Source organism: Ornithodoros turicata, chromosome 5 (genome assembly GCF_037126465.1).
Source record: "Ornithodoros turicata isolate Travis chromosome 5, ASM3712646v1, whole genome shotgun sequence".
Lineage (NCBI taxonomy): Eukaryota > Metazoa > Arthropoda > Arachnida > Ixodida > Argasidae > Ornithodoros > Ornithodoros turicata.
This window is the reverse complement of record NC_088205.1, coordinates 48930994-48955735: the sequence shown is the minus strand read 5'-3', so window position 1 is coordinate 48955735 and position 24742 is coordinate 48930994. Positions and strand designations below refer to the sequence as shown.

At 46.4% G+C, this 24742-nt stretch overlaps 1 protein-coding gene across 1 annotated transcript in view; it reads left to right on the top strand.

The window, feature by feature from the left end:
* Positions 1-24742, top strand: part of LOC135394443 (cytoplasmic dynein 2 heavy chain 1-like) — a 156271-nt gene that overhangs the window by 59838 nt on the left and 71691 nt on the right. Inside the window, exons 21-29 of the mRNA XM_064625182.1 lie at positions 2471-2693; positions 2873-3015; positions 3123-3341; positions 12062-12199; positions 13269-13398; positions 13583-13727; positions 19364-19487; positions 19554-19675; positions 20438-20651. Of these exons, the coding sequence (XP_064481252.1) occupies positions 2471-2693; positions 2873-3015; positions 3123-3341; positions 12062-12199; positions 13269-13398; positions 13583-13727; positions 19364-19487; positions 19554-19675; positions 20438-20651 (1458 nt within the window). The remainder of the gene's footprint in view (positions 1-2470; positions 2694-2872; positions 3016-3122; positions 3342-12061; positions 12200-13268; positions 13399-13582; positions 13728-19363; positions 19488-19553; positions 19676-20437; positions 20652-24742) is intronic.

The window sequence follows — 24742 nt, the reverse complement described above, 5'->3', positions numbered from 1 at the left end:
GACACAGTTCTCGGTTGCTTCATCTCGGAACTGTGTCAGTTGCCCCTGTGTGATTTTTGGTGCAGCTTTAGGGAAGCTTCGACGTGATCGTTGCAAAGGTTCGGATCACTCGGCGCAACGGTGTGTTATGCGGTAAAGTTGTACTTTAGGCGAAAGATTCACAACGCTCAGGTGCAACTAGCGATACGAGGACCGTACCGAAAGTCATGAGTAAAAATTTATTGTAAAACATCATGTTTTGATTGTGGGAAACGACATGCACCATTTTAGCGGCACTGCATTTTAGTCTTCAGTCTTCCCGTTATTTTTCTACACAATCGCCTCTTCATTATACACATTTGTCCCAGAGTTCTGGAAGCTTGAAAACTCCCCTGCGGTACAAATCCGTTCCAGCCATCCAGCCTCTGTTGTCTCGTAATGTTGTCCGCGCAGCTGGCACTTCACAAGTTCGAACAAATGGTAGTCGGTGGGGAGCCAAGTCGGGTCTGTTAAGTGGGTGTGGTAGGTCTTCCCACGTGAGGCGTGCGGGCGAGCATTGTCACGAAGGAGGGCGATGTTTGGTCTTGCACGTTTGTCGTTTAATGCACGGCGGAGCTTGTGCGGTGTATGGACATAGCGAGCAGGAGTGATGGTGCTTGCGAGCAGCTTTGAAGCTTCAAATGGTGAAGCCAGCTTTCGTCACCTGTCACAATGCCAAGCAAAAATTCGTCGCCTTCGTGTCGATATGGCTGCAACGGTTCTGAAGTGATGGCTTTCGCAGAGGCTTGTGGTCTTCGGTCAATAAGCGCGGGACGCACCGCGCACAAACTTTCCTGTAGCCTAAGCTTCCAATCATCTCCTCCAATCTTTGCATTGTGCCATATTATTATTATTATTATAATATCCAAATGCTCCGGCTCCGGTTATGATGCACGCAATCACACGCCTGATGTCCTGAATAATAGCATCCGCTCTTGCTTTGCTGTGCCGTGTTGAAGCTACCCAAGGGTGACCGCTACGAGGATAATTTTCCATGCTGGTGTTCCCACGTTTGAAGAGTTTGATCCACCTACGAACACTTCTATGTCACACGCTTCCATAAGTACGCTGAAGTCACTGATGAATTTCTGCAGCAGGGACTTTAACGAGAAGTTCGATGACAGCACTCTGACGAAACCACATATCTTGCCGGCCACGTTGCTAGGACTGCCAGTGGCCACGTGATGCAAGACAATGACTTTACAAGACTGCCAAGGGTAACACAACAGCTGGCGCCAGCTACCGCCGCGGTCCCCTTCGTTTACTGTGGCAGGATGGTTCGCAAGAAAACGTTGCTCACTACTTTTGCCACGACCCTCATCGTGACGACAATGCCAACGAGTGAGCCGGTTTCCAAGATTGGCGGCCAGAAATGCCGAAATGCAAGCGTGGTGTAGTACTCTATGGTGTACCATAGATGACCTGCAGTCGAAAGGTTCAAACTATAGTTTCTCGTTCTGACTGGCAGCAACATGTTTCCCATTACCCCCCCCCCTTTGTCCAAGGTTTCTTATAAAAAATAAGCATTAAATTTTACGGCGTTTTGCAGAAGTGCGCCTTTCTTCGTTGAATATTATGTTCTTCCATACATGCATACCAGCTTATAAGCTCGTATTGTGCAGTGGTAATCTTGGCGAGCTATAGTTCGCTTAGACCACCACACTTTGTCACAATTTCACTTAAAGTAGCTCAGAAGTCATTTTTAACACCCAGTTTTCTTCCTATAAAACTGTTAAGTAGGCCAGTAAGATGCACCATGCGAAGTAATTTACACCACAGAGTCATAATTATCGCAGAGATTGAATTTAAAATACGCAGCAAAAAGCGACCGTGCGCAACGGTGGTGAAGAGCAGTACGAGCCTGTGATCTGCCTGGAACCTCGCGGTGACGCTATAAGGAGAACGCTCGCTGATTGGCCTAGAGAAATGTCTGCTACTCCGCTGTCGTCTGCTACTCGGCTGTTCGGGGTTCTGATAAAGCCTTTCTCCTTGCTCGGTAATGCTTCGGCCGCTCCTTCTATCCAAAATTCTCCGAGAAAACTGGCAAAACAGGTTTACGGCGGCAAAGGGGCAAGGCGCTGACCCCCACTGACCGGCAAACCAGAACGAGTCTCCTGATGCCGTCATCGGTGACGTGCCATCATACCTCCTCATCCTCGTTATAGCTGGAGTGGCGAGTTAAGGGTGAAGGCGCGGAGCTATGTTTATGTGAGTTTTTTTCTGGGAAACAAATTGCACACATCAAAACCTTTCGCGCTATTCGGTATATTGACACACACACTTTCATCAGATGTCTTAATCTGAAATTTTTTTGGGTGGCCCTCTGTACTCCTTTAACTTGTTTAACTTGTTTGCGAAGTAAAAAACTTCAGTTTGGAGCCTTTCTTTAATTATTTTTTTCCGAAGTCAGACAGCCAGTGCGATTAATGATAATGAATTATCCTTCGCCCAGATCCTACAGTGTGCTGGTATCGACGGTCAGCCAACCGTGCTGCTCATTGAAGACCATCATATTTTAGTACCCGAGATTACAGAGATGCTGAATGGGCTACTCGCAGCGGGAGAGGTGCCCGGGCTTTTCGCTTCTGAAGAGTTGGAACCCCTGCTATCGTCCATACGAAACCAGGCGGCTGAAGAAGACTTTCGCGGCCACATCTTCAATTATTTCTGTCACAGTACGCACAGTATTTTTCTATCTCTTATTTCGGTGACTAAATTCCAGAATATTGCTGCTTGGTACAAATATCTCCACAGCAGTTTTCCTGTTAAGGCAAAACCGCCACACCCAGATCATGCTGCCGATGTTAGCGGGTTAGTTTTCATTGATGAATTGGTTATACACAATTGCTTGTAGGAGTGAGGAGAAACCTGCACATGGTGCTGATTTTTGACTGCCGTGATGCAAGTTTTGCAAGGACGTGCGAAAGTAACCCATCATTCTACAAACGCTGTAGTGTCATGTGGCTTTCTTCCTGGAGCAAAGATACCATGGAACATGTACGTGAAATTGTGATTCGTATACATTACTAACAATTATTACACAAAACGCAGCTACTTGACACATGATGTGCATTTTTTCATAAATCTGTTCTTTGCTCCTCTAGATCCCCAAGGTTATCCTCAGGGAACACGGAGGGTCAGATACTGTATCCAAAGAGACATGTTTAGCGTCTGCACCTTTGTCATATTTCCTGAAGATTCACAACTCTTGTAGTGACCTCGTGGCAACGTCTCCGCATCGTTACTCGTGCCTTGTGCGGACGTACAGCGACGTGTACTGCACAAAGATGTCGAGAATTGAAAAACGGCGTGATCATCTAAAGGTATGACCCATTTAAGACAGTACTCCAAAGGAGGGATACGTAATGCCTATGCAGGAATACGCAGGAATGCAAGGAACGTATTGCCTATGCCAATGGGCCAACTCCTAGAGCCATTGTCCTAGGTTTTCCATTTTCTCACCTGAAGACTAAGGGACGGCGGGGAACGGGTCAGGCGGCGTCCTAACATTGCGCACCAACATATTTAACAACAATTAACATATTTATGTATTATCATTTCCATTAACGTTTTCAACATATATTTAACGACCATTTAGCATATTTATTTACTAGCTCCCGTGGTTTAGTTGTCAATGTCTATTAACTGCTTCCCACTTCGAGACTGGCACTGGTTGTGTTGCTTGGTTGTTTCCCCTGGAACCCGGCATGTTAAGACAGATGACGGCTCAGTTTCCTGCTGAACCCGCCCTGGCTGTAGAATCTGTCCGCCCGAGCAGCGTTCCTCCGCGGCAGTGCGCTCGAAAATAAGTCACGCATTGGGAGATATATTTCTTAGCTTATTTTTATTAGCTACGTTCGCCACATGGAACAAAGTGTGGGATAAGCGCTAGAATATTTGCCTCTCATTGTTAAAAGTGCTCACTTACACACGCGACCGACAGAGTTAAAAACAAAGGAACATGAGAAACATTGGAGACATTGGAGTTTTTTCTAGGCCAAATAAATAGATCCCCCCCCCCCCCCCGCTCCAACTGGAGACATTTCGCACCTTCCCGTGAAGATGAGATCGATGGGTCCTCTCAACGGCGTAAAAGGAGCACTAGAGTACAAAAACTTCTCCCCGCAGAATGAAGTTTACCGTTACCTTGACACCAACACAAAAGGAACGGAATTTATTCGTTGCGCCATTCGTGATGTATGAGCGAAAGAAACCGCGATGTGCGCTTTCCCCCTCCTTCTCAAGAAGGCCGATAGTGTGGAGAGGACTCTGATTGGTCTTCTCACACGCTGGGATGATTGGATAAATCGTTTCAGGAGACCAATGAGAGCTCGCTCCGCATTGTCGGCCTTCTTGAGAAGGAGAGGGAAAGCGAACATTGCGGTTTCTTTCGCTCATACATCACGAACTTCCGCGAGGAATTTTTGCACTTTATTGTCCCTTTAACCACTGTGCTTTAACTATCGCTCAAGAAATACTTTGATAATGTGCAGGAGCGTAACCTGTCGTTGTCGTCGCGGTTTTCCCTTCCTTGAGTTCTTTTTTATCTCTTTGCTGAAATGAATCCTGATGTTTGATAAATATGTTACCATGCCACACTTTATTACGTTTGAGGAAGTGTTAAGGGACGATGCTCAGTACGGGAGCCGCCGATATTTGGAACAGAGATCGTTCTGCACAGAGGAGGAACAGACTCCGTTCGAAATACACATATAGAAGCCCATCTATGAACCACCACTATGTTCGGCCTCGGTCGACAATCTAGCTGGCTATTTGTTTCGTCCGAAAAGTGATTAGATATTAAATAAACGAATTTTGAAGATCATCGCTGCTTCCGCAACGAAATCAGCGTGACGTCACCCGGTAACAGGAGGAGTGAGAGGGCGGCGCTCAGGGCAGAAAGGCCAATGGAAAGGCGTCATCCAGACGCCCGCACAGCCGCGGCATCCTTTTGCTCTAGGCCGTGCTCTAATTGGTGGCGTATTGAATTAGGTATTTGCATTTTTCCAGAGAAGGAATTCCGGCATACTCTCAACATTAGGCGTCTGCTCTTATCATATAAGTATTCCACCGAATAGCAATCAAACTGCGCCACGATTTCCCGTGGGATTTCCTACACGGTGGTCAGTGGTCGACGAGGAATAAAATGTCACCATAGGGACAAAGCCAGCTTGTTTCTCCTCGAACGAAGTGCTACCCTGCGGAGCGCTCATTGTCAGCGGTAGGAGAGCGGAACACATTGACACCACGTCAGGTAACCCAGCTTAGCGTAGCCTTCCGAGTTGGCCGAAAACTGTGCTCCAGGAAATGAGGGCATGACTTGTTCAAAGCTGCCTTAAGGCAGGATGTGGTTACGCCGAGTTTAACAATTCTTAAGTGTGCCGAGCTGTAAGGTAACACACCTTTTCTTGATCTGGGTTACACGTGTGATGGATGCCTAGTATACCACACTCAAGTCCAGAAATTGCAGCTTCCCATTCACTGGCACTTCGTAGGTGAACTTGCGCCCCTCAGCATTCTTCTTGAACGTTTGCAATATATTGGCAACCTCATGCTGCTCGCACCTCGCGCTTTGTTTACTTTTGTAGATGGCGTGGTAGTCGCCAACTCTTCTCCTCAAGCCTCTGGGATCTTTTTGCCGCATGCTGCAAGAAAGATATCGCATAAGACAGGAACAACTTCAACCTTGCTAGCGATGGTCCTGAACAAGATTAAAGTTGAATGAAGTTGCCTTCCAGAATAGTGCAGGGTGCTGAGTGGCGTGTTTTTTTTTTTAACCATTGCGAGCCTACCGTTCATCCACTGTCAGCAAGAAGCAGGGAAACGTTTACCGTGCTTTACCGTGTTTTTAAAGTTTACCGTGACATTTCCATTGGCTGTCCCGTTGCCACTGTCTTATGGGAGATCTTTCTTGCAGCATACGATGAAAAGATCCAAAATGCTTTAGGAGAAGAGTTCGAGTTCAACGTTTTTTATGTATGTTGGCGAATACATGGCCATCTACAAAGGTAAACGAAGTGCGGGTTGCTGACAGGATGATCGGGCCACAATATTACAAACGTTGCAGAACAATTCCTCCCTAAGGCAGCTTTAAAGGGACTATCGCATCCGGGAACGTAAGTATGAGACCGGTACGATAATGTTCGTCACCACTTCACAATCTTGGCCAAGTTTCTCTTCCGAAAACAGCTTACATATTAAATAAACGAGGTTTAAAGATTCGCGCTCCCTCTGCAGCTAACACCATGATGACGTAAGCCACGCACACGAATGGGAGCGCAGCGCAGGCGAATTGTCTCCAAGGTCCTCTGCTTGGCGTTCGCATCGCAATATACTAAGTGAGGAGCCCTCAGTAAGTACGCCGACTCTCGCTCACCAGTGTGAGTTCTGATGTTACGTGGAACACAGTGTTACGCTCCTGGCTTTACGAAGACGCTCGACGCTAACCAGGAACAACATTCCGCAAGCCGATCACATAGCAGACGCGGTTTCCTAGTATTCCGACTCGCCCGCCTGCCTCTCAGTCGCCAAGGCTACCAAGGTCCCTCCAGTCGCTCCGCGATTGGTCTCGTCCGCTCCAAAGAGCCGTGACTGATCGGCCTTGTCCGGATGACGTTTCCAGCAGGGAAGGGTAACGGTAATGGAGACGGAAACAGAAACAGTATATTACCGAAATTGGAGATGGTAACGATAACGGAAACGCATACCACGGTCCTCCATTACCAGAAACAGAAACGGAAACGAAAATTATCCTCCGGTATTGAATTTGGGTAATGGCTGTCCCTGTTGCGCGATGACATTTGAGTGAACCTCATCTTATTTTTGTATTTTGATGACTCCATTCCCTGTAATTCTCTAAATACTACACGAGAGCATGGAAACGAAGCGCAATATTGGATCTCGAAGGTGCATCCCTCCCTTACCTCGTCCTAGTCATCATAATTCTATGACATCAACACATGACTATACTCCACCATAGCACGAGGATGACGGCCAACGAATTTTAATTACTGATGTTTTACTTTTTTTTTCATTTCACTGTGACTATGGCATCATTATTTACTAATGAGAGCGTCCGCTTGTGAATGCGACATTGGATGAAGGTTACGCCCATCTTGGAGTTGCTGGACAACAAGCATCTTGAGTTGCTGGACTCAGTGTGAGTGCAGACTTAAAGGGGCCGTAAACAGGTACAAAATGTGCACATTTCTTTGTGTTATATTATTGAAACTTAGGCAGTGAAAACTCCTTGCAATTACTAACGCTCAAAAACAAAAGGCGCTCGCATTTTCGCATTTTAGCTCCGCCCCGCGCTCTAACTTTACGTCATTTTGACGTAGCGCTTTCCTCACCAATTACGATCGAGTGTTCCACGTATGATTTTATTTCAAATGCGGAATTGGACTAGATGAACGTGAATCCCCTTCTATTCAAACTGAAAAAGAAATGCGGTTAATTTAGGTATCATACGCGCACTACGTTTTCTGGGCAGTAGCACGCAGCACACCACAAGCGCGAATGAATATCCGGGACTACAGTTCCGGAATCTTGGGTAGGTGCGTGATGGAACATCTTCGTCATCTTCGAATGGTTCCGACAACTGGGCTGCCGTACTTTGGTTTGAGCCACGCGGCATCGCGTCACCAGCTCGTGTGGTACAGTGGATAGCGTGCTGGCCATGTCATGTCACGCCGTCACGTCACGTCACGCCGTGTCATGTCATGACGTCGAATTTCGGAACCACGGAGCGCAAAACGTCGTTTCATACAAACAAACTGAGCGCTCCGACTCACAGCTGATAACGAAGTATGTTTATTGGCTGGTAATTTGAAACGTCATGTGCGCAGCTCGGCCCCCCGATTGGACGGCAAAATGCTACGTAGCCATATGACGTATGCGTGGTGGAGAGAGGCTCGCTGGTTACTCATCTTTGAAAGCAGTTATATGGGTCAATGAGCTGGCACGAGCCGAACCAAATGTATATTTGGGTATTATGATCTGCGTTCTTTCATGGGGTATCATTATTTCAGAAATGTTTGATGGCCTGTTTACGGCCCCTTTAAGACATGTCCCTACATTTCTTTAAAAAATCTTGCAAGATGTTCACATCCCAACGACATAAAATTACTTGCGTAGAGTGTACGCGTGACACTGAAGCAGCACTTTGGCAAAACAAGATGCTGACAGAGCCGGACTGGCTGTCCCCCGGCAGCTCTGTAACAGCCTTTCCAATAACGGAAACGGCAGCGGAAATGTAACGGAAACGAAACTGAAAGGCTGGTATCGGAAACGGTTAACGGAAACAAAAATAAGTAACGCAAACACAGTAAAACACAACAAAAAGCAGTAACGAATATACGTCCGTTACCCTTCCCTGGTTTCCAGAGAGGGAATCCCGGAATACTCTCAATAGGCGTCGTCTATATACTCTTGGCGTGTGTTACATCAAGCTGCACAGGAACAGCGTCACCAATTCGTGTCGGATTTTCGGCGTTAGTATCAGTGATGAACGAGGAGCAAGACGGCACTCTACTTTCGGAATCGACCGGGACGGATGCGATAGTTCCTTTCAACAAGTCATGTCATAATTGCTGGAGGACAGCTTTTGGGCCTTTTCAGCCGGCCTGTTTTTCAGCGGGGTACGCAAGGCTGTGATTCCTGAGGACGTGCGAGTAAGTGTTGCGGAAGGTATTTTAACCAGGGAAGGGTAATGGTAATGGAAACAGAAACGGTATGTTACCGAAATTGGAGGGGCTAACGGTAACGGAAACGCATACCACGGTCCTCCATTACCGGAAACAGAAACGGAAACGAATTTATCGTCCGGTATTGAATTCGGATAATGGATAATTCTGTTGTGCGATGACATTTGAGTGACTTTTCATATTTTGCTTTCGTATTTTGATGACTCCATTCTGTGTAATGCTCTAAATACTACACGAGAGCATGGAAAGAAAGCGCAATATTGGACCTCGAGGGTGCATCCCTCGCTTACCTCGTCCAAGTCCTCATAACTCCATGACATTAACACATGTTTATACTCCACCATAGCACGAGGTTGACAGCCTACGATTTTTAGTTACTTATTTTGTACTTTTCTTTTTCGTTTCACCGTGGCCATGGCAGTATTATTTACGACTGAGAGCGTCAGCTTATAAATGCGACATTGGATGAAGGTTACGCCCATCTGGAGTTGCTGGATTCCGAGTGACTGAAGGCTGAAGACATGTTCCTACATTTTTTAAAATATATTTTTATCTAGCAAGATGTGCGCATCCCAACGACGTAAAATTACTTGTGTAGTGTGTACGCGTGAGACCGAAGCAGCATTTGAGCAAAACGGGGTGCTGAGAGAGCCCGAAGGGCCGTCCTCCCACAGCTCTGTAACCGTTCCGTTACCGGAAACAGAAACGTAACGGAAACGAAATTGGGAGGCCGGTATCAGAAACGGATAACGGACACGAAAATATAGCAGAAACGAAAATGGAAACGGTAACCAAAATACGTCCGTTATCCTTCCCTGATCTCAACACCTAGGCTATCTAAGAGCGGAAGAAGAATATTCTCCCGGTTTGCATGACATACATTCATGGGGTGTCGGACAACTTAAGAGTAGCCGGCTATGAAATACGGCGTTGCAGTTGCCATTACAGCGCTGGAAAGTTAGAGACCATGTGCCCTAGTCGACAATGCACACAAGATCGCGTGTGAAACCCTCCATAAGAACAAATTCGTTCCATGCAAACAGGAGCTAGTGTACAACACTCCTTTACAATGCGGAACAATGTACGAGGGGCGTTCAAGTCAAACCGGGACTTTGTCTCCTGAGTGTACAAACGGCTCCCGCTGGTTCTTTTTCGTCATTTTCACACGCGACATGCCTCCGCGTTCACCACGTAGTGGTCCAATGTTTGTGCAAAACAGAAGACACGTGCTAGACAAGATGGCCGACAGCGAGGTGAGCGCGCATATCGAACAGCGCATTGTCATGAAGTTTCTCGTGAATGAAGGCGTAAAGTCATCTGAAATTCACAGAACACTTCAGGCTCAGTATGGCCACGATACACTTAGCCGCAGCAAAGCGTTTGAGTGGGTAAACGGTTCCGAGACGGCCGTAGATCAGTGCAGGACGATCCCGGACCGGCTCAGAGCCCAGTGTCAGAGTTCCTGAGAACATCCAACTTCTGCAGCGCCTGATCCTCAAGGATTGACCGATAACATGTCTTGAACTGGCTCGAAAGACGGACCTTTCTGCGGGAACGTTGAACACTATCATTCATGAACACCTCCAGTTTCGGAAAGCCGGGCCTCATCACCAAAGGAGTCATCCTCCTACAGGACAATGCACGCCCGCATACCGCGCATCTCACGACACGCACCTTACAGGAACTTGGCTAGGAGTTGCTGCCACATCCCCCTTACAGCCCAGATCTCGCCCCCAGCGATTTCCATCTCTTCGGACCACTGAAGGCGTTCCTTGGGGGCCGCCACCTGCGACGACGAGGTCAAGAATGAGGTCCAATCATGACTGCTACGCGTCAGTAAGGATTTCTACGCTGCTGGCATCCCGGCATCATTTACCGCGCGGCATGTGTGGGTTAGCGGCCTCAGTTTCCAGTGCTGCTGGCATCCAAGCCCTCATGAAACGCTGGGACAAGTGCATTAGTGTAGCTGGAGATTACGTTGAAAAATAAAACTAATCTCGCTTGTAAGTTCATTTTACTTTTGCGAAAAATGAAAAGTCCCGGTTTGACTTGAACGCTCCTCGTATGTTGGGCGAACTGGAATGTGCTTTAGTGACAGATTAAGGGAGCACGCCGCATCCATGCCAGGCACACCATCAGGAGCATCTCACAGTCATTGCCACAACTGCCGGGCATTCCCACTATTGGTTCAACCACGTGTTCAGGACAAGAAGCGCTCGGAAGAGATTCGTGGCATTTTCTATATAGCTTGCTGGCCCGCAATTCTATGTAAGCAGCCCGTCAGTAAAGCCGTGGTTACATGAACGCGACAGAGACGGGTCGAGTTGGTTTATCGCATCAAATCCTCTCCCGTCATGCGGTGTGAACCAATCTTCTAGGGAGGACTGAGATGTAACCGCGGCTTGTGTCTTCTGCAATCCGAGTTCCATTATCCGAAGAAAGAGGTTCACACACGCAAGAGGAATGACGAAGCTGTGACACGGCAACCCTAAGAGCGCCTTTCCGTGAATCATCGTCATTGTTTAAAAATATGAGTCTGTACGTAAAGCCTTCTTAGTTGGAAGTAAGCGATCATGTCCTGTCTTTCAGTCTGTCTTGTTTTTTGGAGCACTGTTGGCTACGGTAAATATGCACTGTTACCATAATAGCATACCACTGTTTTGGGCATAACACAAATTGATTTGGAACCATTGCTTACGCATCTTATCGATGCGACGTACTAATTTAGCTTCGAACCTTCCACTTATCCTCGATTCCTCTTCAACCTATGCGTCAACGGGGAGTGCATAGTACGCAATAACGCATGAAGTCAGGAGAAAAGGCTTACAGGCAGGGATCGGAACCGAAACTGAACCCGAACCGAAAACCAGAAAAAAACGTTATTTTCTGACGAACCTGAACCGAACCGAACCCGAACGATTTTTTTGCTTGTCCTGAGCCGAACCGGAACTGAACCGAAAAAAATTGAAAAAAAAAACGAAAAAAATTGATACGGTTACCGGTTCGGGAATCGGTTCGGGAATCGGTTCAGAGGTGAATTAATTGTACCACTGACCGACCTTTTTTTTTGCTCACCTGAACGGTTATCTCACACCTTTCTCTTACAATCGTGTACGGTGAGCGTAAGCTTGCTTGCATGTAGCAAAATTACTGCCCGTGGATCGGTTAAACCGAGGCCGAAAAAAGTAACTGTTCCAATCCCTGTAAATGCCCCGACCGCTGACCGAAAAAAATACCGGTTCCGATCCCTGCTTACAGGAACGCTGGAGTTACACTGGCTCCATGGCATGGCAGTGCGAAATTGTAATGACTGGGCATGATGTGGGTGTTCTGTGCAGGCTGGCATATCCAAGCTCAACGAAGCAAAAAATAATGTGGACAAGTTAAAAGCAGAAGCTGCCAAACAAAAACAACTTCTAGACGAGAAGCAAGCCGAAGCTGACGATGCCTTGCAACAGATCACAATGAGTATGACAGTGAGTGTCCTCTATTATGATCAGAGTTTGAGATAACTCGTTACAAGTAACTCGTTACTGTAACTAAGTTCCTTTTTTTGGTAACTTGTAACTTAACTCGGTACTTTTGCGCCGTGCTAACTTTCAGAGGAACGCGTTCCTTTTTCGGGTAACTTTGCCAAATTAAGTTAAGTTCCAAGTTACTTTTAACTCGGTTTTCACTCACGTCCACATATTTTCGTGCTTTCTCTCCGGTTCTCTTAATGGCATTTTTTGCCACAAAACGTGATATTCGATCAATGATAGTATTTTATTCAGGAAGTAAGAACCGCTGCCATTGAAACAAAGCTGAACCATTGTGCGCCCACAGGGAGTAAGAGGCAAAGTGTTCGAATAGATCTCTACCAGAGAAACGTCATCATGACATTGGTACGCCGACTGAAACCGAAACAAATCGGAAGGAGGGGGCTGGGTAGGACGAAAGGGCACTTGTTCGCTGCCTCCCATTGAAAGAAAAGCAGGACCGAGGTTCGCGTCAGTTTTAGGGACCATATCGTAACCACCTCAAGACCGTGGCTTTTGGGCGCGACCTTGTTCACCTCTAGCTTCTAGCGTAGTTTAATTCTACCAAATCTGTGGCGCTGTCGAACACTTTGACGTCATTTGTTTACTAACAGTGAGAGGTCTATTGTTGGACATAAACGAAAACGATGTAAGCGTGTTGCACTCCTCCGTAGGCAACTCAAGGTCCAACTCAACTGGTCACGCGCGCTGCACCTGTGTAATGCTATTTTGTGTTCGAAGTAACTTGGAAGTATCTCGTTCTTTTTTTAAGTAACTCGGTAACTGCGAGTTACATTTCAGGCTCAAGAACTTTGTTATTAACTTAGTTACATTTTTCATACGGTAACTTAACTTGTAACGAGTTCTTTTTGACGGGTAACTTCTCAATCTATGATTATAATGCCACAAGAATTCGACGTTGCACAATTTCCACTTTAACATTGTACACGCAAGATTTGCAGGAATAGTTTCAAGCATTACAGTTTCTTTTCCTGTTTTTTATTTTTTTACTCTTTTTGGCATTCAGAGTACAAGTGATCAGAAATCTGAAATGGAAGCCCTCAAGGCGAGGATGGAAGAAGAGAACAAGAAATTGTCCAAACGGAAGAAAGAGATTGACCAGGAGTTGGCAGAGATTGAGCCGCTCATACAGGAAGGTGGATGCATTGCTATATTATATGTATGGCTGGCTATATTATATGTATATGGGCATGTCTGATTCAAATTTCGGGGTATTTCTAAAGTGTGACACAGTGTTTTTTTCGTTAAAAAGTAATACACGACGGCAAATACGCATGACTCCATCGCTTGTCAACAAATCCCCATATTTCCCCATTTCAGCTAAGGCCGCCGTCGGCAATATAAAGTCTGACTCACTCTCTGAAATTCGGTCACTACGCGCCCCACCCGATGTCATTCGAGATATCCTGGAAGGAGTCCTGCGGCTGATGGGTATCTTTGATACTTCTTGGGTCAGCATGAAGAGGTGAGTACGCAACGGTTCGTGATAGTCTTTGCTAACGTCAAAAAGGTGCGAAATGAAGAATAACAGAGACAGAAATAAAAGGTGAAAAAAAGTCGACGAAAAAGCGTTGAAATAGCAAGTAAGGAGATATTGACATCGTCATTCAAGGTATCCTGATTCTGCGGGTTACATGCCGAACGTCACACCTTAGAAAGGAAAAAAGAGCGTGCATTGCAGATGATGAACGAACAATTGAGACAAGCACAAGATTTAAGCCTCCCCAACGCCCAAGCAATGATCTGAAAGACAGTAGTTGAAGAAAAGGAAACGGAAACGCGTTAACGAGATTACAAAGAAAGTAGGGGCTATATACAAACTGAGATCTCTTAAGCCGTACCCCTGGTACAACCGCATCTAATCGGGATAGAGAGAAAAAAAAAGAAAGAAACGAAAGCTGTACCAGACACTTCCACGGATACGAAAACGCTTCCATTACCGTGAGCGTAAAGCAGCTGTGGACTGGTAGCCTTCTGCATCTGCCTCGGTCTTTCATGTGCCTTCTGCCTTCTGCATGTGCTCTCGGTCTACGATTTCAACAGGTCTCGTAGAGTGTGGAGAAAAACAAAGAGCATCAATTATTTACTATATACATTAAAAACAAGGCTTTCGAGAAAAGGGTTACCCTTTTCTCTTGTACCATGTGACTTGTTTTCGGATATATGCTTCACCACTTGTAACAGGCCCTCAAACCTGAAGAAGTGCAGCCTACTGCACAAAAGTCTTGTTTTTAATGTACAGTGAAACCTTCCTATGTTGGACACCTGCGGTGCAGCAGAAGCGTGTCCTACTTATAGAGGTGTCCGAGTTACAGAATATGAGGGAAACAAAAAATGGAAAAGATCACAGCTGTTTGCCAGAAATGTCCCCCTTCTTCAATTTATGGTCCTGAGTGGTACCTGGTAGCAGTGGTACCTCTACCCACTCTTCACTGATAATTATTACTGATTTTAGTAGATTCAATTCTGTTCAGATTCCACTCAATGGCATTACCTCTGGAGCTTTTTGAGCAGCGATGACTTGTCTCTGAAGCGTCAGCCCACTTTTCGTTGCTTTGGTGCAGTGTGCGTTCAAAGGCTCTAGACAAACCGAAGACAAGTGCTCACACAAAGAATTACGATGTACACTGACAGCACTTGTTTTTGGACTCGGAAAAACTAAAGCAACAAAATTCTGAGACCAGTATAGGGAAAAAAAGGGGCGAAAGTCAAGGCCACTGGCTCGTTTTGGGTATTTTTGGTGCAAAGATGGGCCGATGTGGGCCGGTAATTTGGCCAGGGTTTTGTCCGACTTAGCAGGGAAAACCCTGTCCTACTTACGAGATAGGGAGGTGTCCGACATAGAGAATTTCGTCCCCGTGTAGTTTCAATGGGAGCCTGCCCGTGCGATGAAATCTTGTCCGACATGGGGAGTTGTCCGAGGTAAGGAGGTGTCCGACTTTGGAGGTTTTACTGTATATAGTAAATAATTGATGCTCTTAACCGTCCTTGTTATTTCAACAGGTCTAAGGTTATCTGTGACTTCGAATATGCCACCGTAAGTGATTAATCCACATCCCTCCTAAACACACCTACACCCTTCAAATACTTGGCGACACCTCCTGCCTTTCTTCCCTCTGCACCCCCTTCAAGGGGCCGTTGTTATTTCAGCTGTTACAACCTCACTGTAATCCGCTATGCAAGTAGGTCAGCCGTCTGCGCAGTTTTCCAGTGTCCCTCTCCCCTACTGCCCTTTCCTCATTGGTTCCTCTCCCAAATAAAGGGAAAACGGTTGAAGGTTGTAGGTAGTTGAGGCGCACGTGGTTTCTTCGTGGCCCCATGGTGGTCGACGAATGATCTCCTGTTGCTGCCTTGGGACTGGACAGGCACCTGGTAACGTGGTTTCTCTAAACTTCACCAAAGTTCCCTGGCCTCTGTTGTAGTGATAATGAGGCAGTCGCAGAGAGTTGGTCCGATTTGAGACGTTTATTGCATACACGTTGCAAAAAGGGCACCGAGCCACCGCGCAGCGTTCTTTTGAAAAGGAGCTATGCTCGCGCAGTGCGACGTCGCGATAAAGTGCCTGCGGTGAAAGTCGTCGTCATGGACTGAAGCCTGCTGCTACAGGGCCTTTCCTTTGGGGACAGGGAGGAGCTGTCACCCCGGGTGACTCGCTTGAGGGGGGTACAGGCTGGTAAATGGTCGGTAGGCGGAGGGCACAGCTGTGGGCTGTCGGTGTCGAGATACGAAGCTAAGGCTGGCGCTACCACGAACGCCGGTATCAGCATGTGGACGCCGACCGCGTCCTCCCGATCTTCGGTGGAGACGCGGAAGGTTTCCTGAGACCGTTGGAGGGCAGGGTGCGGACCAGAGTAAGGGGAGAGGTACTTCTTGGCGGCCTCCCTGCGCAGGAAGGCGTGGGTAGCGGTGGTGAGGTCCGGAGGGTGTGTTGAACGGGCATGGGTGGGCATAGGGCGAAGATTGGAAAAGGCACGGTGAAGGTGTTCTGAGAGCTAGGACGGAGGAGTGGCGTGATTAATGGGTTCCAAGAATTCGCGGAAGTCGCAGAACGCAGCCGTACACCAACTCTGCACAGCTGCAACCAAGGTCCAGCTTGAGGTCGACTTGAATACCCAGGAGCACAAGGGTTCGCCCAGTGGGTGCGATCTTCATGAGTGGTAGGATAGCTTTAAGACGACGATGTAGCTTTTCGACGAGGCCACTGGACGCACGGTGGTAGGACGTCGTCCTGAGCCGAGAGGGGCCGAGGAGTTGCGTAAAGGAGTCGAAGAAACGGCTTTGCAACTGCCGGCCGCGGTCTGTGGTGACTAGAGATGGCACGCCGAAACGGGACATCCATGTCGCTAGTAACGTGGAAGCAACGGTTTTCGAAGTGGGGGAATGTGGAAGCCACGGGTGGAACCCAGTTCTTCAGAGGTCAGCATGCAGTTGCTAGAGGCGCTTACGTTCCGATATGGAGGTACGCTCAATGATGGCAGACTTGAGCATCGCATATGGATCGTGAGCTAGAGGCGCTTGAAGGACATCGGAAATTCCTGGGGTGTAGTTCCGTATTAGGACCACTCGTTTTTAAAAATTAGTGAAAGTGATAGGAAAGCAAATATTGCATAGAAGTGGAAGATTATGTACTGAATCTAAAAATGTAAGAATTATAAAACTCTGTGGACTAGAAGTTTCTTTATATGCATTTAAACCACCCCATCTGATTCACTTTTAGCACAGGAGAAACATGGGAATGCTAAGCCTAACGGATTCGAAACTTGCCGTCTTGCGAAAGGTAGGGTCGTTGAAATGGGCTAAATCACCTCACTTTAGTGAGGTTAGGTTAAGTTAGGTTCTACAGATACGGGGGTCGCGGGTCTGCCCCCCCCCCCCTCCAGGCACGCACCAGGCGGTGCGGGCGTCCAGACTGTGCCTCGGGTTAGGTCAGATGGTCCTCAGCCAAGATGGCGGATCGCCATCAACAAACCGGCGATAAAATTTGATTTTTATACGTTTTACGCAATCTACGAGGGTCATTCCAGTTTTATTTCGTTACTAATTACTTCCTCTTTCACGTAAAAGCGTTTTGTTTTTATTATTTTTTCTTTAAAAAAAGCCAGTGGTCCTGATACGGAACTACATCCAATCCCTGTGTTCGGAAAAACCTATGTCCGGAGGACATGCTGCGACGATGTGCCTGTACACAGTCAGATTGGAAGAGACGCTGGCCAAAGGTAATTGCGTATCTGCTTGAATGAACCAAATGTTCGGGTTGCCTGGCCGGGAAGGCGAATAAAGCGCTACCCGCATACGACGAATTCTCGACGGAAAACCGGCCACCGTCACCGTTTTTCCGGTGAGCCGATGCGAGCAATGGAAACTCCACCGATTTCTCGACGACAGCGGTGGACAGATAAATCCGGCGAAGAGCGAAAGCGGCCGCTCGACGGCAGCCAATAAGACCGCTCCACGCGGTATCGTTGCACGAGCGGACGTGGCGGGCATTTCGGATGCCCGTATGACCAACCTGGGCGCCGGGAAGCATGCTGTCGGCCGGCCGCTGCTGTCTAAGGGAGCTTTTGTAGAGCCTGCTTCGCGAATATGCTTTGACCGCAAGAACTTACTCTGTGTGCCACTACAACTTTTCCATGTGTAGCAAAATACCTATCAGTTAATTTGAAGTCAAAATTTAACACGGACTAACGAAACGCCCGCTAGGGCGCCACCGTCCGCCGCAGTGGAAATCTGTGCATGTGGTTCGTCCCGCCGTTTTTCCGTCGAGAAATCGTCGTATGCGGTTACCGCTTTACAATATTGTGACGACGATAACGACGACTAAAGCGGTAACCGCATACGACGATTTCTCGACGGAAAAACGGCCAACTTCCCTACCGGCATGACAACTCGACGGAAAAACGGCGGGATGAACCGCATGCACAGATTTCCACTGCGGCGGACGGTGGCGTCCTAGCGGGCGTTTCGTTACTCCGTGTTAAATTTTGACTTCAAATTAACTGATAAATATTTTCTACACATAGAAAAGTTATAATGGCACACAGAAGAGTTCTTGCGGTCAATGCATATTCTCGAAGCAAGCGCTACAAAAGCGCCCTCAGACAGCAGCAAGCGGACAACAGCATCCTTCCCACTTCCCAGGTTAGCCATACGGGAATCAGAAATGCCCGCCTCTGGTCCGGCACATCCGCTCGTGGAACGACAGCGCGTGAAGCGGTCCTATTGGCTGCCGTGGAGCGGCCGCTTCCTCTCTTCGCCGGGTTCGAATCCCGGTGCCAGCTGTGCTGTCTGGGGTTTTTCCTGGGTTTTCCTCAGACGCTTTCAGACATATGTCGGCACAGTTCCCTTAGAAGTCGGCCCAGGACGCACATTCCCCCAGGGCGTGAGTCGTGACGTTGCCCACATACGTGAGGCCGACAACGGCAAGCCCTATCACCACCACCACCACCACCGAATTTTTCTGTCCACCGCTGTCGTCGAGAAATCGGTGAAGTTCCCATTGCTCGCGCCGGCTCACCGGAAAAACGGTGACGGTGGCCGTTTTTCCGTCGAGAATTCGTCGTATGCGGTTAGCGCTTTATCTCACGCGACTCATGTCACGCGCGTTCTCACTCTGTCCATTAAATCATTGCCATCGCCACGCTGCGCTGTCCGTATCAATATGACCCATGTAGTGCTCGGGTTGATGCAGTTGCAGAGACTGAGAAGGAATGTCGCTAGCCTGCCTGTCGCCGAGCGTTTTCGACTCCACGGTTCGGGTCACCAATGAGGCAATCGCAGAGACTGGGTCTGGTTCAAGACGTTTATTTCCTTCTCCGGACAAAAGGGCGACAAGCCACAGCGTCCCGTTCTTTTAAAAGGGAGCTATGCTGGCGCCGTGTGGCGTATGACGTCGCGATGGAGCGCAAGCTCAGAGTGTCGTCGTCGTCATCGGCTGTAGCCTGCTGCTACGGAGTACATTAGAACTTGTACCGGGTACACCGAGGCAGATTAAAATATTAACAGCGAGACCACAAACGTGATAGCTGTTGTTAATAGATCGTTGTGACTAGTGTTATATAAAACTTAGGCTAAATGAACTGTCTCTTTTTCTCTTTTTTTCAGCTTTCTTGCCAAGAGAGGGGTGAAGGAAGAGATAACGAACTTCGATGCTCATTCAATTACTCCAGAAATTGCGCGAAGTGTACACGAGCTTCTAAAGAAGCATCATGCATCGTTCGACCAAAAAGTCAGACATTCCCAAAGAGTAAATTTAAGAACAACGCAATTACATACTATTATTCGTTTCATTCAGAACGCCAAGCGAGCATCGGCAGCTGCTGCTCCGCTTGCAGCCTGGGTAAAGGCTAACGTCATGTATGCGGAGGTTCTTCAGAAAATACAGCCTCTTGAGTCGGAACAAGCAAAACTCAAGCTGTAAGTTCACTGAAGATTATCACATCTCACTTCAAGTTCATCTCAGCCACATGGTCTTGTCACTGTTCGAGTGAAGTGAAAGAGAAACCTGCCTTAAAATGCCTGCCTGAGTAACATGCAAATGTATACTAGTAACCCTTGCGTCGATGTTTTGCCTTTTGCTTATCTGACTGAATATCAGCCATCCTTTGGGGTTTGCACACTGCTAGCGTGCTGCACTCTGAACTCTTATACCCCTGTCACACGGGCATTTTCGATCCTGCTCGACCGAACCTGCTTGAACCCAATGCAGATCGGATAGCGCTACACGGCCGCTTCCAAGCAGGATCGAACTTTGATCCTGCTTGACTCAAGACAGTTCCCATAACAGGATTGAGAATTTCAAGACGGCTCGACGGCCGCCATTTGCGTCCTCGACCCCGGTGAACTGTCATAACTTAAGACGGACATGCGCGCGAAGCTACAAATGATGCTTACATCGGTATACGATAAATTACCACTAATATCGCTGTTATATAGAAAACGCGAAATTAATGAGTTCCGTTTATTCATTTGACTATGCGCATCAATCAATGCGCATTGAAAGTGGCCGTGTAGCAGCGTCAAAACTCGAGCGTGCTCGGGAAGTTCGATGCAGTTCGGATTCGAGAAGGAATGCCCGTGTGACAGGGGTATTAAAAGCTGTCGGTGCACCATCCCAGAGACTAGGATTTTCTTCCTTACTGACGACAATTCTCAGACGAAGTCACTCGTTTCTCGAAGGAACCTGAGCAACGCAGAACGACGCATGAACAGGTTAGGCACAGCACTCGAAGACGTAGACCAGGAAGTAGCTCGGCTCAGGGACAAGCTCAACAAATTTACGAAAGAAGCTGCCGAAATAGAGATTCACTTGCGTGGTGCTAATGAGACAATAGCAACAGCTGAAGACATGGTACAGCAACTGGATGGCGAATACCACCGGTGGACCAGGCAGGTGTGTGAAACTTGATTACGAGAACAGCGCAAAACATGACATGCCTTCATGAAGCCTTTGTAGCTTAGGTTGAATGTTCTTGGTGCCCCTTGCAGAAATGTCTCGCCTTCTGTGTCTTGATACTTGTGATGCGCATGTGTAAGAAGCTGAAATGACGGAGATTGATTTCGTCCTTTCCGCCGTACGGTCTCAAGTTGCTACCGGACAATTCGGGGCTTAAAGGGACGGTCGCATCCAGAAACTCATCTGTGAAACAGATACCACTAAGTTCAGCGTCGGCCGATAACCTACTTGGCTATTTTTTTATTTTTTTGTTGTCCGAAACAAACTTAGATATTAAATAAACGAAGCTTAAAAATCAGCGCTGCTCTTGCAGCTGCGGAAGCTCCGGCGACAACGAGATCAGCGTGACATCACTCCCTAAAAGGAGGGCTGAGAGGGCATCGCTCAGAGGCAGGGGGGGTCGGACTTGATCCAGGAATCGTTACCACAACGGAGCCACCATTCTTTGGCATGGAAGCCGTTGCCTTTTGTTGGTTGGTTCATTCCGCTGAATTTGACTTGCGCAGCTTCCTAAATTCTTCGATTTGCTTTCTTAATTTCGCATACTATGTGCGCATCTCATACGTATATGTTAAATAAATACCCAATATATATTTTACACTACGTCACTTGCTTGCGTGTTGTCGTTTGTACGTCGCTTTATTATTACGTGAAGTCGAGAGACCGGAGCAAGGAATGGCGGGTAGTTTCGGTTTGGATCAGCATGGGCTCCGTTGGTTCGCAGAGCAGCTTAAAGATGACCGTTAGCTGTGTGTAGTCTTCTACGAATTTCTTTCGTCCTCGTAAGGACTTGCTATATTCGTTACGGTGTCTTTATTCCCCTAGCACAGCACTTCATATCACTGCTTCAACGCGTTATAGGCCGTAACATGCTCATCTCTGCTGCTGAGAAGCAAAGGGCTATCGCTGCTGTATACGATCTCACCAATAGGATTTGATCCACAACATTTTCGCATTTATGGTGTGATACCGACAGCACTGCTCAATTCTACACGCACCCAGAAGGTCGTACGTACGCAACACAGTGCACACAGATTGTCTGTCAGATTGTTCTGTTATGACACGTGACTTGAATTGAATTTTATTTCACACATGGTGTGAGAAACTATGGCAAAAAACACCCAAGTGGTTTGACAAAGGCCATAGCTTCTCTACATTCGGACAACAGTGACATAAAATAGACTACATAGACATTATCATAACGGCAAAGCATAATAGGTGAAAAAGCAAGCAAAATACAAACAAAGGAAAAACAACACTAATTACATATAAGCAGTTTTCTAACAAAGAAACAATCTCTTGATGCTGACGTTATTTAACATGGCAATGCTGATGTTTCTGAATGCCCTATCATTCAATAATGACGGCAGTCGATGTGTGACTCATTGCAACCCGTATCCAGTCCGACAAAATGGAAGGATGAATGACGAAGGAGTCCTAAAACTATGTACGCTTTCTGTGTATTGTAAAGAAAAAACACGAAAATCTGAATTCCCCGTTTTGACCATCCGTGCATACAGCTGTAGTAGGCGGCAATTATACAGTGAGCCCACTCTTAAAATCTCAAATTTGTTAAACAAATGTTCTGCGTGATCAGTAGAATTCAATCCCTCAACCATACGCATGACTCTCTTTTGCAGTACGTCAAGCTTATGCAAATTGTTTTTTGATGTTGTGCCCCATACAAGGATACAATAACTGAGCTGAGAGAAAAATAGAGAATTATATAACATAAACTTCACGTTTGCTGGGTGGTTTAATCTACACTTACTTAATATACCGCTTACCTTACACAGTTACTTGTTCAATATTGACAATGATCATTCCACGACATATTATAAGAAAATATTACGCCAAGAGATTTTACATTATTTACATATTGAATATTTAAGTTTCCAAAACATAACGGCGACACCAACGAAAAAGGCTTATTTTTGGGTCTGAAAATTATACATTTAGTTTTATCAGTATTTACATGTAAACAATTTTTCGTAGTCCAGACTTCAATTTTTCTGACAAAATATTACCTTTCGATACTAACTCAGACACTTGAGTAGCTGAAGCTAGTATCGTGGTGTCATCCGCATATATAACGAACTGCACCTCGCTCTCAATAGAGACAATATCATTAATATGTAAAATAAATAACAAAGGCCCGAGAATACTTCCTTGAGGGACGCCGGCTTTCAGATCTAGTGTAACAGACGTACCTGCTTTCAAACATTTGTTTCCTAGACCGAAGGTAAGAACTAAGAAGCTCTAATGCTTTACCTGTAATTCCATATTTATTTAACTTAGTTAGAAGAATATTGTGATTAATGGAATCAGAAGCCTTACTGAAATCTAGAAAAATGCCTAATGTGTGTGCATGTTCAGTTGATAATCCATTTCGAAAACCAAACTGTTCCTTAACAATCAATTTATGTTTATCACAAAATTTCAGAATCCTCGTATGGATTATGCTTTCCAAGACTTTTGAGAATACAGGCAGTATAGAAATTGGTCTATAATTTCTTAGCACATTTTTGTCACCTCCTTTATAAAGCACCATTACCTTGGCTATTTGCATAGAATCTGGGAATTTCCCAGTGCTTAGAGCTAGGTTGCAGATAAACGTCAACGGGGATACTAAGTGATCAACAGCGAATTTAACTGGTTTAATTTGTAAGGCGTCTAGCTTGTCCGTACATTTAGAATTGTTGAGGTTAACGACGACGCTACGTACTTCAGCTACGTCTGTAGGAAATAAAAATAATGAATCTACATTGTGGTCAATGTCAAACGTGTCACAATGAGGAATGATAAATGATATTCCAACGTTAACAAAATAATTATTAAAAATGTTCGCCAAGTCACTCCCTGAGGCAACTTGTCCATCTAACACTATACTTTCTATATCATTAGTGTTCCGTGTGCGGCCTATGATACCCTTCAAATTTTTCCAAACCACCTCCGAGCGTTTACAAGAAGATTCGTCAAAGGGACAATTGTAATATTATTTCTTCTGAGTGTCGTGACAGACTTGTAGCCGCGTTAGGCCGGGTTGACAATCGACCCTTCGGAGTGCAGAAGGTGCTGGGCCCATGGCCAATGAGCACTCAACTGCCAGCTTTGCGAGCCGTTACACAGTTTTTAAGGGACACCAAGCTGTAAGATGGGCTATGACCTGTCTGTGGCGTTCGTCGCCGCTTCGTGACATCTCCAGTGGGTGATGGTGGAGGTGTCTGGAATTCCTTTCCTTAGGTGATCTGGGGTAGCCGGCCCTCGTGATGAGGGCTACAATCCCCATTTTTTTCTTTCTTTCAATCAATCAATCAATATTATTTCTTTGCCTTTCGTAACGTGATATTAACGTGATTTCTAAATTTCTTGAATTGCATTAGTTTAAGAGGTTCCCTTGTTTGAAGGAATGTGTTGGACATCGCATACTTTTTTCGAATTAGTGCTTCATACGTAATCCATGGTTTTCTGGCACGCTTTGGTTTAAAATTTTTTTCAGTGGAAAGCATGTTTCGTATATGCGCTTAACAGCAGAGAGAAAACCTTGATATGCGTCGTTGATATCCGAACATTGACATAAAAAATCCCAAGCCTCTAGTGATAACCGAGAACTGAACAATTCTAATCTATCAGTTGTAATGTCCTGAACATATGTAAAACTCGACTGTGGTCGCTTACAGGCCTTCCTAATGAAAGCAACAACTGGAAGATGATCACTGATATCACTTGTTATGCAACCAGAGATAATGTCACTTTCATTATAGTTTGTTATAAAGAGATCTAGTAATGCACTGGTGGATTCCGTTACACGTGTTGCCTCTTTAACATGATTTGAGAAACCATATGGAAGCATTGATTCTAAATTTCGCATTGAAAGGGAAGTTGTCAAAAAATCTATATTGATATTACCACCAAGAAATAGCTGACACCTATTTTCACAAGCGTAACACAAAAGGCGTTCCATAAATTCAAGAAAGTTAGCCACATTTCCCTGCGGGGGACGGTAAAGAACGGCTGATATTTCACAT